The sequence below is a fragment of the Nannospalax galili genome, unplaced genomic scaffold, assembly GCF_000622305.1.
Source record: "Nannospalax galili isolate Female #2095 unplaced genomic scaffold, S.galili_v1.0 scaffold875, whole genome shotgun sequence".
Taxonomy (NCBI): Eukaryota; Metazoa; Chordata; class Mammalia; order Rodentia; family Spalacidae; genus Nannospalax; species Nannospalax galili.
The window spans coordinates 3629513-3647437 of NW_008337059.1; the positions used below are offsets into that span (position 1 = coordinate 3629513).

The 17925-nt window shown below is 42.0% G+C and overlaps 1 protein-coding gene across 2 annotated transcripts in view; it reads right to left on the minus strand.

The window, feature by feature from the left end:
* The window catches only part of Dntt (DNA nucleotidylexotransferase), a 40613-nt gene extending 24305 nt beyond the window's left edge, over positions 1-16308 (minus strand). For both annotated transcript variants that reach the window (XM_008831995.1, XM_008831994.1), the window contains exons 1-3: positions 16106-16308; positions 2054-2228; positions 721-852 (exon numbers count right to left, since the gene is read on the minus strand). In XM_008831995.1, the coding sequence (XP_008830217.1) occupies positions 721-852; positions 2054-2228; positions 16106-16308 (510 nt within the window). The remainder of the gene's footprint in view (positions 1-720; positions 853-2053; positions 2229-16105) is intronic.
* Positions 16309-17925: the final 1617 nt, after the last annotated feature.

A 17925-nucleotide genomic window follows, 5' to 3' on the forward strand; every position in this document is an offset into this window, starting at 1 on the left:
TTGTGAGATGAAGAGGTGTACTCATGAGGTCACACAGACCCAAAGCCAGGGTTATTTGAGGTGAGGTATGTTTGCCTTACTGGCAGAGGTGGAAGCAGCTGTGGCCCAGTACCTACAATTTCCTGACCTTCCTCACAGATGTGCCTTGAAAGTTGAGATGAGAAGCTCTGTGTTGATACGCTACTGAGTGCTCTATGCAGGTGAACCCTAACCACTAAGCAGTGGGAGCTTGTTAGGATCATTTGAACATTCAGGCAGTAGGGCTTTACACATGTTCTAGCTAATTTGTTATTACCTAGATGAGAAACTGAGGCTCAAAGAGAGGAATCAGCTTGGCCAGGCTAGTTAACATCAGACTGGAATCCATGTCTGTTGACTCTGGGTCTGTTGGCTTTCTAGCAAAGCCTGGTGATACATTTTTGCTCTTTCTATGTCATTCATTCTTACTATATTTGGGACTAATTATATTATTTGGTTTTTCAGAGTATTTGCCTTTGACAAATGTGGTCATTAATGATGGCACTCAATAAATAGTATCTACTGTCTCTACAGAATAATCCAAATGTATTTTTTCACATCCTTGAAAGAAAGAGACCCACTTGAACAAGAACCAGGGCTGAAGAAGCATTTGCAGATTTCCAGAAAAAGAAAATCACAATTCAACGTATAGACTCACAGGAAGAAGCTTTTGCCCTGGGTATTGAGGTAAAGCCTCATTACCGTGAATATGTGGTTACAGTTATTTAAAGTGGTTCTTCTCTGACATGCGTACTGAGAGATCTTTCGCACAGCAAGTGGTGGAGTCTTCATCTCTGAAACTGGGATGGGGCTGGGGGAAGAGCCTCCTCTCACCTACACAAATGCAAAAGTATTCAGTTTGAATGACAATAATATATAAATATAGGTATTTGTTCATAAACATACAAATGAAACATTTATTTGAAAGCAGTTTAATGGAATTTGTCTCTAGAAAAGGGTAAAACTACAGAGGACTCAAATTTTGTCGCACATGTCTTTAAGACTGAATTTCCTATTGTTGACATGTATTATTATTTTTCCTTATATTCATATATAGCAATTGTACAAGATAATGAGTTTTATTTTCACATTTCATACTTGTACACGTATTATTTTTAAAATCATAAAAAAGAAAAAGAACCATCTATTAATTATCATTTTCCTTTTTTGTGTGAATTTATGACAGTATGGTCCAAACCCTTTTCCCAAAGGTTATAGCATTGTTAGTCAAGGATTTGGAATTAAGAACTTAAAATTTAGGACTAGAGAGATGGCTCAGAGGTTAAGAGTACTGGCTGCTCTTGCAGAGGACCTGGGGTTTGATTCCCAGCACCCATATGACAGCTAACAACCCTCCATAACTCCAGTTCCAGGGGATCTGTCACTCTCTTCTGGCCTCCGTGGGCCTTGCATGCATGTGGTGCACTTAAGTACATGCAGACAAAGCACTGATATACATAAAATAAGAATAAATAAAGTTTTTAAAGAACTTAAAATCTTTTTTTCCTGAATGGTCATAGTAAAAAAAATAGGAACTTTCTATGTTTCTAGTTGCCAAAACGTGATGCTCTTTAAGTACTTTGAAATAACTGTGCATGAATGTGTTCATAAAAATAGTTGCTATCCAGGCTCAGCAGTTAAGAACACTGGCTACTCCTGCAGAGGACTGAGGTTCAATTTCCAACACCCATGGCAGCTAACAACTGTCCTTAACTCCACTTCCAAGGGAGGACACCCTCCTCTGACCTCCTCAGGCATTGCACGACAAGGGTGCACTTACATACATGCAGGCAATACACTCATACACATAAAAGAAAAATAATAAAGTATTTTAAAATAGTTGCTATCTATTCATGCCTATAATATGTCAGCACTGTGCATACATGTATGTTATTCCAGTTTCCATGCAATCTCATGAAGTGGGCATTACTGTTGTATGAAGAGGAGGAAAGGGAAGCTCAGAGCTAAGTGACTCAGTGAGGAGAGAATCTGAGGTGCAACCCAGGTCTGTGGATCCACCAGAGAGGACACTTACAAGAAGCTGGTGTTTTCCTGTCATCTCCACTGGCTTCCCTGCTCCCATGCATTCAATCAGCCAGGAGATGTCGAGGAGTTCCAGCTCAGAGGTGGCTTTGATGTTCTGTTCCTGGAGCCACTCCAGAACATCTGTGCCTGAGTTGTTCTCTGCTACAATGTGGGTGACAGAATCGCTAGAAATGGAAGACAAAGTTATCAGCTAAAAGGAATTTTCAAAATGAGATGCTCGCTCTCCGCTGTCCTTAAGGTTTCAATGTCTCATAGGCTTCCACACAAGGGAATCCTTCTGTTTTAATTAGTGGAGCAGTAGTAAACTATATCACATGTTGGATGCAAGAGAAATAAGGCAATATCAGTAATGGAAATATTAGCAATGGAAAACAGGCTCAGAGAAGAAGAGGAATTTCTGTGAAATTGTCCTGAAAGCAACGCTTGGCATGGTGCAGGGAAGGGACGATGTGGTCACTGGCTCTTCTTTTCCAGGGTTTTCAGGCCAATGAAGGTTTTTATAAGCAGAACACAGATAGCATTATGGTGTTGTTTTCAAAAGCTAGTCTAGTACACACAATGAATTGAACAGGAGAGTGTTGGGGTAGGGATACATGGGAAACTTCTTAGGACAATGCACCGATACACCAGGTGTGAGATGAATTTAATGAAGTCTGGTTCCTGCTACATTTGAAAGGAAAGCAAGGGAGAAGCAGATGGACATCAAGCATGAGCTCCTGTGAGATCTGGAGAAGGGAGTCACATTATCCACATTTCCATCGCAGTAAAGTGACAGGACTCTTGGTAAAAATAGGGAGTTAAGAAGTCGCATCTCTTTGGGGGAAGGTGGAGACGTGGAATTGAAGCTCTGTCAGGGATGCCGCACCTCAGGGTGTAAGAGGCCCAAATGGAAATATCTGGTTGATAGGTGAGGCTTGAGGCTAGTGCCACAAGAAAGACTGGAAGTTGAAACTGAAACCAGGAATAAGTTGTGGTCAGACAGTATTTTATAGGGGCCAAGGAAATTCTGGTAACTACCTCCCTAACTTAGGTCTATTTAATTCCAAAAATCATTTATCATAACTTTGAGGCAACAACAACTAATAACAGAGAACATGTTAGTCCATCCTGATTTCTACCCGTTAGAGGAAATCAATTTGCTATATTATATATGCATAAATATATATTATAGCTATTACGTATTATTTGTTATAATGTTATTGAGTAAATGCAAGCACTTAGTTTTTTGTCTTTGTCGGTTTTGTTTCATTTGTTTGCTTGCTTTGAGACAGGGTCTCACTATGTAGTCCTGACTGGCCTGGAACTCTCTATGTAAACCAGGCTGGCCTCAAACTCACAGAGATCTGCCTGCCTCTGCCTTCTGAGTGATAATATTAAAGGCATGTGCCACCATGCCCGGCCAACATTTATTACAAACAAAATTTTGCCAGGAGCAGGGTATGCTGAGGAGTCCTGGCCCTCAACTTCCAAGTCTTCCCCTCAGCATCCCTTCTCACCACCCTTCCACCCCACTCACCTCCCCTCCCCTCAACCCCCACTCTTTTCCTGGGATTTCCTGGGACCATGTGGGCATGTGCTCCCACCCGTGCATAAGAGTCTGCATAGGCTTCTTATATCATCATAAGCAGCTTTGTGGGTGTGAAGGAAAGTTCACAAAAAAAACTTACATCTTCAACTGAACCTCCTGTAAGGTTGGTTAACTGACTAGCATTTCAATAACTGTGGAAAGTTTGGAGTGTTGCAGGTCCAGAGCCCATTTACAATTTTTTAAAAAAATTTAATAACCATATAATTAATAGAAGCATTTCATTAAAATAGCATTGACATACTCAATAACAGTTTCCAGAGCAAAGATGCATCTCTTTCAAAATTGGCTGCAATTTTTAGGTTCACAGTGTTGAATTAATATACATTATTGTGCCCAGTATAAACCCTATAAGACATAAAATTGAAAGAGGTTTTAACCTTTAAAAAAGATCACCATTTTGGCTGGAGAGATGGCTCAGTGTTAAAAGCACTGACCGCTCTTGTAGAGGACCAAGGTTTGATTCCCAGCATACTTAGATGTTTGCACATGTGTGTCTAATCTTTATATATCTGATTATTGCTAATCAACTTCGTTACTTTCTGAGATCCTTGGCACATGAGCATGGATATAAATCCATGAGGCAGATTTCAACAGTAATGTTTTTCATATCTATTAATTAACATGAAGCAAATTTTTATGCTTCTTCCTCAAATATAACTCATTTATTTTTTGTATTTCATACACAACATCCCAAACAATCTTATTCATCTTTATACCTGCATTCCAAATGGCACCCTCCCATAGCCTCCCCCACCCCGCCATACTGGAGCTCATATACTCTGTCAGCCCTGTTACTGTCCACTGTGTTGTCAGTGCCCCCAGGTATTCCCCAGTGCAAGTCCATCCACTGAGTCTAGTCAATGTATCTAGAGTCCCTTGTTTTAGGAGATCAGCTCTTCCTCCTCTAGTAGCAATCAGTTGCCAACATTCCTTTAGATAAGATTGAGGCCTACAGGGCTGGAGAGATGGCTCAGTGGTTAAGAGCACTGACTGCTCTTGCAGAGGACCCGGGTTTGAGTCCCAGCATCCACATGGTGGCTACGAACCATCCTTAACTCCAGTTCCAGGGGAATCCGAAGACTTCTTCTGACCTCTGTGGCATTGCACGGCACGGGTGCACTCACATACATGCAGGCAATACACTCATACACATAAAATAAAAATAATAAAGTTAAAAAAAAAGATTGAGGCCTGTTGTTCATTTCCCCAGTTCTACACTGGGTTACTGTCTGGGAGTCTCTTGGGCCACCCTGGCCAACAACTCAAAGGAAGGTATCTCCTGTCTGGCATTGTTTCTTGTTATGCAGCCTTTACCTATATACATGGACTCTTAAAGAAATATATTGACCTCATTAATCTTTGTTTATACTTTCCTTTTGGGTGTTTAAGACCATACAGTTGGCCCAAATAAACCGTTTATTTTTACTCTTACAGTCGTTTGAGGATCTGTTCCTCGGGGGTCACATGGGCTTTGGAGGAGCCCCTGGCTCCTTTCTTTTACCAGTTCCATCTATGTGAAGATTAAGTCAAAGGTCCTGCTCGGCTGTGGCTGGCTTCACTTGGAAGCATGGAAGAGATGTTTCCTCTGTGTTGACCCTCCTCTTTGTAGACTGGACACTGGTTCAGGTCCATCTGGTGGGGTCTCCATGGCCTCCCTGATCAAGAGGACAGGTGACTCACCACAGTTACAGGACATTTTGAGTGATGCTCCATAGTCCCCTGGAACTTAATCGACCATTGAGGGCAAGGAGCAAAAACTGTCCCTTAAGTCCCTTTGACCAGATTAGTATAGGCCTCAAACTATAGCTGTTAAACATCCAAGAAAGTTAGTTCTACCAGTCTGGTACTTTTAATTACCATGTGCTATGTAGATAAAGCTTGGGAAAAACCAAATGTTCTCAGATAAACCTTGACCAGACATATATTTTGTCCCTTGAATTAGTTGTATGTATAATTTGTCAGTAGATTGTTGGACTAATATTGTTCCCTGCAGTTTTTTAAAACTACCTGGGCATTATTTATCTCTCTGTCTAATCCTTCCACCATGGTTCTTGAGCTGTCTTTAGTCCACTAAATAACCTGCCCACCTCTGAGCTAACATCCTGTGACTAACAGACTAACCTTTGGAATGTGATAACAACACAATCTTAGCTTCTATCAACTGACAGGCTAAGAATGTCTTCAGATAGCAACTGAGGTCTATAGAAGAACTCTCTCCCCACTTTACTAAATCCACCTACCAAATGCATACACCAATGTATTGGAAAAGTGTGCTGATTTATGACTTTCTTTGTTCTGACACTATAAAAAGTTTATGAAATTGCTACCTCACTGAAACGTGGTATTAGGGGAGACTTAGATCTGTGTTCCTGGATCATGGTCATTCATATTTGACTCCTGAATAAACCATCTTTTTTATTCCTTTGTGGTGAAGTCTTTTCTTCGTCAACATGGGTGACATCTCTCTTGTGAAGGAGAACTGGGATTTAAACTTCCAATTGCTGCCCATCAAGTAACAAGCAAAGCTGTCAAAGAACAAGACCTCTTTTTAAAAAAATGTAGGTAAGTGCACCCGTGTTATGCAATGCCCATAGAGGTCAGAAAAGGCTGGAGTTACGGACAGTTGTTAGCTGCCATGTGGGTGCTGGGATTCAAACCTGGGTCTTCTGCAAGAACAATCAGTGTTCTTAACTGCTGAGCCATCTCTCCAGCCCCTGGAACAAGACCTCTTAAGCGTCATGCAGTGTTCGATGCAGCTGGCCACTAGGTCTCAATCAAGCAAGAAGCAGAATTTTGAGGTCAGAATTTAGAAACTTTGATTTTTAATCTGACATCACTCCAATAGTCTTATTGTTTAATTAATTAATTAATTAATTGTCTTTTTGAGACAGGGTCTTCCTGTAGCCCCAGTTGTCCTGGAACTCACTATGTAGACCAGGCTGGCCTTGAACTCACAAAGATCTACCTACCTCTGCCTCCCAAGTGCTGGGATTAAAGGCATGCACCACCATGCCCAGCTTATTGTTTATTTTTAAATAAAAACATTAATCTAAAAGAATTCTTTATGTAAACTGGTCTTTCCCAACAGATAATCTAAGAAATGTGAATTTAGAGGGCAATTTTGGTCCTGGCCCAGTCTGTTTTCTTCATCCCCTCCCCTGAGTTCACCTTATCCTGTCCCACTGCCATCTAGGTTGGCGTTGCCTTTGCTTCCTTGGGTCAGGTTAAGGGGTGGGGAGGTCACTGATCTCCTTCAGATGATTCTCTCTGATTGAATCAGTCTTGAGTCTCACCAGGTAGTATTACTGGGTGACTTGCCTTCTTTGATGTCATCCACTGACAATTTCTTATTGGTGTGTTGTGGCATTTACTTGTGTTTGGGAAAACGTGGGATTGTCTCTGCTCTGGGTACTTCAGTATTGAAAATGTCAATAATCCTGGAGTGCTACCATGTGTCAGTGCACATGCCAACATCAGCTCACTTGACTATCAATAATGCTATGAGGCAGGTGCTGCCAGACCCACAGAGCAATGAGGAGAGAATCTTGGGCACATTAAAATCCTACCCTGCTCGAGGACCTGGATTTGGTTCCCAGCACCCACATAGCAGTTAACAACTGTTTGTAACTCCAGTTCTGAGGGGAATCTGATACCCTCTTCTGACCTCTGTGGGCATTGCACAACACAGGTGCCCTTACATACAAGCAGGCAATACACTCATACACAGAAAATAAAAATAACAAACAAAATACATATTTTTAAAAGATCCCACCCTGCTAATAATTTCAGGGGTGGGAATTTGACCCTAGGTCTATTTTAACCTAAAGCTTATGAGTTTGAGTACCTCTGAGTTGTTCCCCTGTGACTTTGTGTTTGTTCCGGAGCAGTGGAGGGAAGGAGATCTGGTTGGGTGCCATGCTGATAAAGGATTTCCTCTGAAGGGCAGAGACAGAAATGGAGTAATACTTCCTGTTGCATCTAAGACACACGCCCCTGTTGCATCCTGTAGAAGACATATTTCACTACTTTATACCCAATATCTGAGTAAATGCTATAGTAAGACAGCAGGACATGCAGCATTATCCCAGAAAATCTGAAAAATAGTTGCTATAGCTACATGCCAAGATGGAGGAGCCATGGGGAGGATACCAGGTGCTCTGGGCTCTCTGCATTTTGCCTAACTTTGTAACGAAGCCAGATATGGTGAGGAGATTGAGGCCTGTCCTCCTTACCAATGCTGCCCTCACCAGACATGCTCACCACCGGTCTTCACCCCTCCATCTGTTACCTAGTCTGTCTCTGGATGAAACCCTGCTTCTGACAGACATATTGGGAATGCCTGGGAGCAGGAATCAGCTGTGCAATGACAAACAATAAAAACTGGTGTATGTCAAAGAAGAGGAATGAAAGAAAGAAAGGACTCCAGACCATTAGCAAAAATGCCATACCCCCCATATATTTTTAAATTTAATCTTCACGCCAGCCATATGAGATGGATAATATAACTTCCGATGAGAATCCAAGGCTGGATGAGGTTATACAAAGCCAGGATTCAAACCCAGGTGTGCCTGACCCCAACAACCTCTTACCATCCCATGGTTAGACCCCTGAGGGAGGTTCTGTTTGTTTGACTGAGATACTGTTCTATGTTTTCCATTTTTTGTCATGAGCTATTGAAGAGGAAGGGAAATATGCCGATGTTCAATCTTGGTCTTTGTGTGCCCAAGAGCATTTTCTTTTGGCTGATTCTTGTACTCCACTATGCAGGACAACTGGCAGTCACTCTAATCTCTGTAATGCCTTTCCTAGTAAACACTTAGGTACACTGATAGAAAAAATAAATCTAAAACAGAGAACATAGAGGCCAGAAGCAAATAACACAGTTATCTGGTGAAATGCCTGTAACCATTCTATTGGTACAAGCAGTAACTTACACAGCTAAGGATGCCTTAACCCTTGCCTGCAGTATCTGCTTCTGTAAATATGCTGACAGTTTAAGGAACTTCCTGTAATGGCTTACATATACGTAGAAATTTGTATTGAAAGTCACGTAAGCTATAGTCTAAACCTACCAATGCTATACCCATTAAAGAAATGATATAAGGGGGTTGGAGAGATTGCTCAGTGGTTAAGAGCACTGGCTGCTCTTGCAGAGAAACTGGGTTCGATTTGCAGCACCCACATGATGGCTAACAACTGTCTTTAATTCCAGTTCCAGAGCATTTGACACCCTCTTCTGACCTCCGAGGGCATTGTATGAGACAGGTGCACTTACACACATGCAGGCAACACATGCATACACATAAAAATAAAAATAATAAATAAAATATTTTTTAAAAAGAAAAGATATAAAAATCCATATAAAGGCCTATGGATCTCTGTAATCAAAGCCCAGAACCTCAGAGAATTTGCTCACCTGGGTTTGCTAGGGCAATAAAAAGTGAGTGCTCCAACTTTCCAGGTGAGAGCTTAATTTTTTGGCTCTCTGGGCATGGTGGCTCGAGCCTTTTATTCCCAGCCCTTGGGAGCCAAAGGCAGGCAGATCTCTGTGAGATTGAGGCCAGCCTGGTCTACATAGTGAGTTCCAGGTAAGCTGGAACTAGAGAGACCCTGTCAAACAAACACCAAAATAAGACAAATAAAATTATTCTAAACTTAATTCTGAATCCTAACCATTTTGATTTAGAAACAAATACTGCCATGGCAACAGAGACATGGAAATTTTTTTTAGCATTAAAATTAACTCCTTCTAGGTTGACTTTCTGATCCTGCCCCAATCCTTCAATTGCCTACCAACTGAAAATTTAATGATAAAACTTTTGCTTAAAGAAACATATGTTGTTAAGCTGAGTGATTCAAATTTGATTAAGCAAGCCATGAGCATATCTTTTGTGAAAAACATTGTATGTGTTTTAGTTACTACATGAAATTAAATGATATATGGAAGAAATTATAATAAAATTTTCAAATGCAAACATATCTTTGATAAGGCTAAGGTAGACACCACCTTTCCCAGGGAGGCCTGGGCTTTTTCCTTACAGAAAAAGGTGACAGAAACCGTCTAACAGCCTTCCTCATCCTCTTCTAAACACCCCAAGGTGCTGCTGAGATGCTCCTGATATTTCAGAGGGTTAAAGCCTTACCCAGTTTCTTGGTTATAATTAGTATCTCACATCTTGGGCTAAGTTTGGAAGGTCTTCCACTGATTATAGCACATCTAAGATAGGATTGGTTCCCCTACTTCCTTCAGAATAGAAGATTTTGCTGGATAGCTTTAAGTGTCAACTTGACACACCTGGGTTGAGGGAGCCTCAGCTGGGGAATTGCCTCCATTAGACTGGCCTATGGCTGAGTCCATTTTCTTGATGAGTGATGTGGGAGGGCCCAGCCCACTTGTGGGTGGTGCCACTCCTGGGCAGGTGGGCCTGTGTTGCATAAGAAAGCAGGCTGAGCAGGGGCCAGGGGAGCAAGCCAGTAAGCAGGGTTCCTCCATGGCCTGTGCTCCAGCTCCTGTGTCCAGGTTCTTGCCCTGAGTTCCTACCTTGGGCTCCCAGATGAACTGTGACCTGGGATATGTAAGCTAAATAAACCCTTTCCTCCCCAAGTTGGTATTGGTCAGAGTGTTTTGCCACAGCAATGGAGAAACAAACTAAGACAAAGATTCAGGGTCTCCTCCTTCAGTGGGTGATTTCCCATCATGTACTCAGCTCAGTCCTTGTCCCTGAGGGCAGGGACAGTGATCACCTGGGGCACAGCCATGTCTGGTGTCCAGCACAAGGCCAGGTTCATAGTCACAATCAATAAGTGCTAGCAAAATAAAAGAAGCAATCAATAGCTCTAAAGGAATGCCTCTTGGTTCCTAAGGTCTACCAAAAGACACCTAAGACACTAGGTTAAAGTTCAGGTTCCTGGACCCCAATACTAGAATCTAACTTCCTTCAATATCAGACAGATTTCTATTTCAGCCCTGTCCCGGATCTCACCTGGGTTCTTTAGCCCACCTTAAATAGTATTGCAAAATTTCTCATTAGCTTGAAGCTCTCAAATTTTGAAATAGGAAACAGTTTGAATCAGAGCAAGAGTAAAAATTCCCATTCTTTGCTCTTGAATTGATAAAAAAGTAAAAGTTTTTATTAGGATGCTGATGGCAAAAGTAGTACTCATACATTGCAGGAAAAAATATATTTAATGGAAAAATATTTTTAATTGCAAAAATGATTCTTGATAAAAATAAGTTTCTTGGAGGTAGTTTTATAGTCACCAGGTAAACCATTCTTTGAGCAAATATCTCTTGAAATTTACTGTGTGTAAGAATCCAAAGTTCTGGATGGCAAGATGGTTCAGTGGGTAAACGTGCTTGCTGCCAAGCCTGATGAGCTGAGTTCAATCTCTAGAACAGACTCCAAAAAGTTGCCCTCTGACCTCTACATGTGTGCTATGACACATGGAGGCCCACACACATTAAAAAAAAAAAGTAAGATAATTAGCTGGGTGTGGTGGTGTATATCTTTAAGAGGTAGAAGCAGGCAGATCTCTGTGAGATAGAGGCCAGTCTGGTCTACATAGCAAGTTCAAGGCCAGCTGGGATTCAGGGAGATCTGTCTCAAAAAGACAAAAAAGGGGCTGGAGACATGGATCAGCAGTTAAGAGCACTGGCTGCTCTTGCAGAGGACCTGGGTTTGGTTCCCAGCACCCACATGGTGGCTAACAACCATCTGTAACTCCAGTTCCAACGGATCCAATGCCATCTTCTATCTCTGTGGACACTGCATGGCACAGGTACAGATACATACATGTAGACAATACACACATTAAAATAAAATAAAAGAAAAAGAAAAAAAGAAAATTGTCTAAGTTCTGAGGTTGGGGTCTATCTGGTGGCCTTAGGCAGTCAGGGAGGGGTGACTGGGTAAGGTGGGGATCTGGGTGCTCACACTAAGCAGTGAATCCTATTGCATTCCAGGGAGCTGGTCCTTTTCTCTAGAGGGCTCTCAGGAGGAGTTGGACTTTAGAAGGTATAGGGAGAAAGCATTCAAGACAGGAGGATATCAAGGAAAAAAGGCAAAGAAAACCTGGTGGAGTTGTATTAGGGGCCTGGGACTGGGCCAGTTCAGCATGGTTTCCTATAACAGGCAACTAATCGTTCTTATTGGGTTCTCAGTTTATTTTGCAAACAATGGCTTTGAGTAGTTTGATTTCACATACCAGAAACCTGAAGTGACAGAACATTGTCAAAGATACACAAAGCTGGACTCTAGTCAAAGCAGTAAGGACCGAATACTCAGCGATGACGACAGCAACAGGGAAAAATGGCCAGTAGGCACAAAATAGCTTGCAGGTGTCCCTAAAGTTAGGCCCTCATCTCCCACAGACTGGAAGGGAGGGCTAGTTCTGTGAATCTCTGTATTTCAAGGGAAGAGAAACTATTTCTGAGTAATTAAAAGAGTCACATGTCAAAAGGGCAGAGAAAGGATTTAGAGTCGCAGCTTTCTAAAGCAAACGCCCAAAAAGGGGAAAATGGCTAGAACAAACAGAAAATTCTCCTGGCAGCCATGCAATGTCTCAGGCAGGCATTTTAAAGGGAATCATCCTAGGGAATTTCCCTTAAACCTCTGGAAATCATGCTAGAGTTTGATGGAGAGAGTCTCTACCAACATTCAGGGGGAAACTGGGTTTTACTACCATGAGATTCCTAGGGACTTTGGGATAATGAGGGAGGAAGGAATCGCAAACAGCAAACAGTGAACAGATGGAAAGGACAGGCAGCCAGGTTAGAGAAACTAAATCCAAACAATCCAAGAAGGCTGAGAGCAAGGAGCTGGGGAGGCAAAAGTTAGCTCCTGCTGCAACCCCTGCCCCCTGCTGTGGAGGACTGTGACTCAGGATTGCCAGCCAAATAAAGTCGTTCTCCCCTGATTTGCTGTTGTTAGGTACCACAGCAAAGGCACAATTCCTGACTTCCCGGTCCCATTGTAAACTCCTTGCTTGCAAGACTCATGCCATCTATAACTTGGTATTCCCAGGGCTGGACAAATATTGCAGAGTTGGTACTAAAGCAACCCTTTGTGATGGTGTGATGTGGAGTCTTGTTTTCAGAAAGACAGTACCTTCTGTTGTAGGCAAGCTGTGGAGGACTCGGTGGGATGGTAATGTTCTTGGGTAGGGTTTGAAATGGAATTTAAGAAGTGTGAAACTGCTAGCTGGTTATAAACATGGAACACCATCCTTCCTGGCCACAGCTCCTTCTGCTTCAACATCAGTGATTTGGTTCAAGACAAAGGAGAATTTGGCAAATGTGTTTATAGAGAATGGTGGATGACAGATGGAAACTTTCAATGAGCTCCACATTTGGGAACTTAGGATGACATCAGAGTACGGCAAAAGGCAGACTCGGATCCTTTTTGAACTGATCTCAGGTGAGTCAAAGATGATAGAGTGCTTTAAAATCTAGGATGCTGGTTATAGAATCAATTCAGTATCTTTTTCTTCAATGTGTAAAAACGCATCAAGGGACCTTACACCTCTTCTCACGTTTTAGGAACCAGCTTCCTGGGGTTCATAGACTAGCAGGTCATTTGCAATATAACACAAATAGTAATGAAGCTCCACTCAAATACATGTGTGCTGGAGAGAATGGAAGCACTCTAGAGCAGCCGGTCTGTGCACAGAAGAGCCCAGGTAAGGGAGGAATCAAGTCTGATTTTTTGGCAGCCAAGAATGTGCCAGGAGCTATGGCTGCTGCCACCTGTTTCACAGCATAACATTCTCCTTGCCTATCTCTGAATTGTATATACTAAGAGAGGTACAGCCATCACTGTTAGAGAAGTGTACTTATTTACTTAGTTTTATTGTGTGTGTATGTATGTACATGAGCATATGTGTGTACATATGGAGGTCGGCAGTCAATTTTGTGGACTTAGTTTTTCCTTCCTCCTATATGTGGTTTCCAGGAATGAACTTAGGAGATGCCAAGCCATCTCCCTAGCCCTTAGATATACCGTTTCTTTTTTTGAAAAATAGTTTTCCTTCTGTTATTGTTTAAAATTTAAATTAAAAATTTACATTTTTATTTGTTGTGTGTTTATGTGTATGTGTATGGGTACACATAGCATGTGTGTGGAGGTCACAGGTCAACTTTCAGGAATTGGTTCTCTCCTTCTACCATGTGGTTCCCAGGAATTGAACTCAGGTCACCAAGGTTGACAGCAAGCACCCCTGAGCCATCTTGTGGGCCCCATCTTCATTTTAAAAAGTGTATGTTTATTGTAAAACAAATGTTTTGAAGATACATAAGATGAGAACATTCATAATCCTCTTGCTACCTCCCCTCCCCACACCCAAGAACTACTTGGAATGTTTTGATGGCTTCCTTCCTGTCTGCTCTACTTGATTCTGTATCTGACCTAGTTCATATGTGGAGAGACAGCCTTCTCCTTTGGCTTTTGCTGTATAATGAACTGATTATAACTGAGTTTGCTACTGGTTTTGTCAGTAGAATGAACTGATGAACAAGAAAACAATCATACTTTCCATCTGAACAACTGTGATGTTATCAAAGGACTCTGGCATCCACTCTCTCATTTCAACATCACATCAGATAGGACACTGATCTGAATGTTCAGGTCAGGGAGGAAAGAACAGACCCTGCCCTATCAGCAGACCTGGAAAATGTCAGAGCCAGGAGCTGAAGTCTATGGATTTCTTATTTAGAGATTTCTCTCTATGGTAATTAATGCTTATATATCTAGGTACAGAAATTCTGTTAGAGAGCGAGGACTTCTCCTTCCTGTGGTTTATTTTTCTCTATAGAGCACACGTGTGTTTAATGTATCTGGGCTGTCAGCCTGGGAACTTTGCCCAATCACAGGCACGGAGGGTGCTTGCTCACAGGCACCCATTTCCTCTGTCTCCTGAGCAGCTGGCTTGGTCCTAGCAGCCAGTATCTGGGGCACAGCTTTGCCTCGATTCCCATCATCAACTTAAGCACCTGCCTTAGCCATTTTGCCTTGTTAATTACTAAGTCAACAGGCCTCCAGCAAGAGGCTTGGACACTTCATCAGAGAGCTTTCTGAGTAAGTGAGATCCTGACCTCATTACTCCCGGCTTCTTGACTGGCCTTTGCTAGATTTCTTGACCTTGAAAACCAGTTCCATACTCACTAAGATTTTTAATTTCTGTTTTTCAATTTCTCTTTAAAATTTTTTTCCTCTTTACCTAGCTAATCTTTTCCCCTCCTAACATTAATATTTTATGTAAATCCAAAAGATTAGGTGACCTCAATAAATTAGATGAAATACAGGATTCTGTGGAAAGGATGTTAGGAAATGAGATTGAAAGTGATCGCAAAGCTTAAAAAGAAGAAGAGGAAAGACAGAAAGCAATAAAAGGATAAGAACTCAAGATGGGAAAGAATCTGGGAAATTAAAAAATTTTCTGCTGGGGACATTGTATCAAAAAAAGAAATGTCCTCTTCATTTTGTGTTGTGGAATTTCAGATACCTGATTATTGACTTTGGATATATAACTCCCCAACACTTTGAAGCAGCAAGAAATGCTTGACAATTTTCTTTTCAAATATCAAAGACTTAAAATCAGTACATCATATAAAATTCTTATCATTTCTGAAAAAATTGTGGTCAACCTACTCCTTGCATGATCACAAGCAGTGAATTTCATGACCCCCACAGCCATCCCCACCACAAGCTCTGGCAGGTCTGTCTATAGCCATCCTGTCTGTCAGGGCTCACACCACTGCTTGCTAGATCTCCTTCTTTCTCCTCATTGATTCAAGACAGTGAAGAACTTATATTGGATAGTTAGAAAAACAAGGGTAACTGCTGCCTACTATGAATAGATTAGCGAGTGAGTGACTGGTCTAAGTGGTCCAAATGGTACCTTCAACTACCTCCATGCCTGGGCTCTGATCGTATTACACCAGAGTGGTGACTGTCACCCCTGGATAAGCTATCACTGCATCTTTAACCAGCATCCTTCCCTGCAGCCCCTGAGGACCATGCTTTGGCAAACCATCACCAAGGCCACATTTGGGTGCCAGTAGTAAACCATCTCAGCCTACCTTACTGTAGACCCTGGTCCCCTTAGCAAAGCCAACTGTGTAAGAGTCAAACAATCAAACCATCCTTCTTGCCTCGAAGTAGCTATTTAAAAAATTAAACCAAGTGGCATTGGTTCAGTTTGGTCAAGAATGGAATTGAGTGGTTTCAGCATGAAACTTTCTGAGTAGTTTTCTGTTGATCCCTCTAGGTAACTCATCTCAGAACCATGAGAGGCCAGATTTTAAAAAAAAAATTTATCTTTGGGGGTCAACTAGTTTCTATATAATTTCATTTAGCCCTCACCTATCTTGTCTCCCTTAGCTAACTGGCTCCTTGTGTTCCGTTAAGCTGTCCTCAAGGCCTCTGCATGTTCACTAAGTGACCAGGGCTGTCCTACCTGAGTTCATTTTCCACCCTGAATCCTTTCCTGCGGGCCAGATCCATGAGGAAGGCTCTTCGAGTGCTTCCCATCTTTTTCTCCAAAATGAACAGGACTAAGTCCTGAAATCTGATGTCATGAAGAGTGGAGGCCGCTGAGGTGCCCATCTGCTTGGGTCTCTTCTTCCGAGGGCCCAAGTGGACTGCTCGCAGTGGATCCATGGGAAGAGACTGCTGCACCTTGGCTATGCTGTCAGGTGGTGTCTCCTGTGTGAGGACTCACTGGCAGACTCTGAAGCCAGGGAAGAGCTTTATGGGTACCGCCTTGTGACAGCTTCCTGCTACAGGAATTTCCATCTCTGTTCAGTTCCTTCATCCCCCATGGAATCTTGATGGAAAGTGTAAATGAATGTTGTTTTCATATGCAGGATCTCTGTAGCATCTCAGAATGACCGCGAGAAGAAGGTAGGGGAAACACCACTGACTATATTACTTATTTCTAAATCTGCTCAAGCCCTTCTGTTATCTTTTTAAAAGTTAAAAAAATTCAATTACATTTATTTATTTGTGGGGGAGGGGCAAGCATGCCACAGTGCACATGTGGAGATCAGAGGACAATTTGCAGAAGCCGGTTCTCTCTTTCCATTGTGTGGATCCTGGGGATCAAACTCAGGCTGTCAGGCTTGGAAGCAAGTGTCTTTACCCACTGAGTCATCTTGCCAGCCCCTGCTGACTCTATTTATTGATCCCTCTTAATGCCTAACTCACTTTTATTCTCTTTGTCTTGAACATAATCCTAACGGTATATTGGAAGCGTGTACTTCTTATGTGTTACATGTTGCATGTGGTTGCTTTGATTTTTTTATACAAATGGCATCTACATTTCTCATTCTGCTGGTCACCATTTTAAAAAATCTCCTAACTATGATTTTTCAGAACTCTGTTCTACTCTGCTGCTTTTAATTGCCCCTAAAGCGTTTTGTGGTAGGCACTGACTACAGGTTCCCTTATGTGAGTGCATGTTATAAACGAGGAATCCAAGGCTCAGTCACTGAAGACACAAAGTAAGTGGGCAAACAGGATCTCGAATTCAGTTCTTCTGACTTCAGATGAGCTAAATCTTGGTATGTTTTTCAGTGACTCTAAGAGAGTAGCCTATTATATCACTACAACAGATCCCTGAGCTGAGAGGCCGTTTAGGTAAGAGTCACTGCCATAACTTTCTCTGCATTTGCATTTTTGGTCAGTACACTATAGATCTCACTTCTTGAATACTTACTATGGGACCTGCGCAAACACCCACAAGCCTGACTGAATCCTTACAGCACCACTGTCAGGTAGGCACCCACAAAATGGAGCAGTTGGTCAATGGCCCCACAAAGTACTGTCAGAACAATTAGAAACAGTGTAGCAGAAGGAAGATTCTAGGCTTCCTAAACAAATTAGCTCACAGGGCTAATCAATAATCACAACTAATAAATAATTGAGTCAAGAGTTGACGTCAGATTTGTCTGACTTTAAAATCTAGACTCTTGGGGCCAGTGAGATGGCTCAGTGGATAAAAGCACTTGCCACCAAGCCTTGAGTTCCATCTCTAGGACCCACATGGTAGAAGGCGAGAATCAACTTCTCAAAGTTGTCCTTCCTTCTTCACACGAGTGCTGTGGCATGTGTGCAAACACACCCAAGATAAATAAATAAAACATTAAAAAATTAAAAATCTATGCTCTTAACCACCAAGCCACCTCCTTCTACCCCAGCAATATACTGAGTTCTGCCCATAAGCTGTGCCCACCTCTTCTGTCATTGCATTTAGGACTTTTGATACCTACAGGAGCA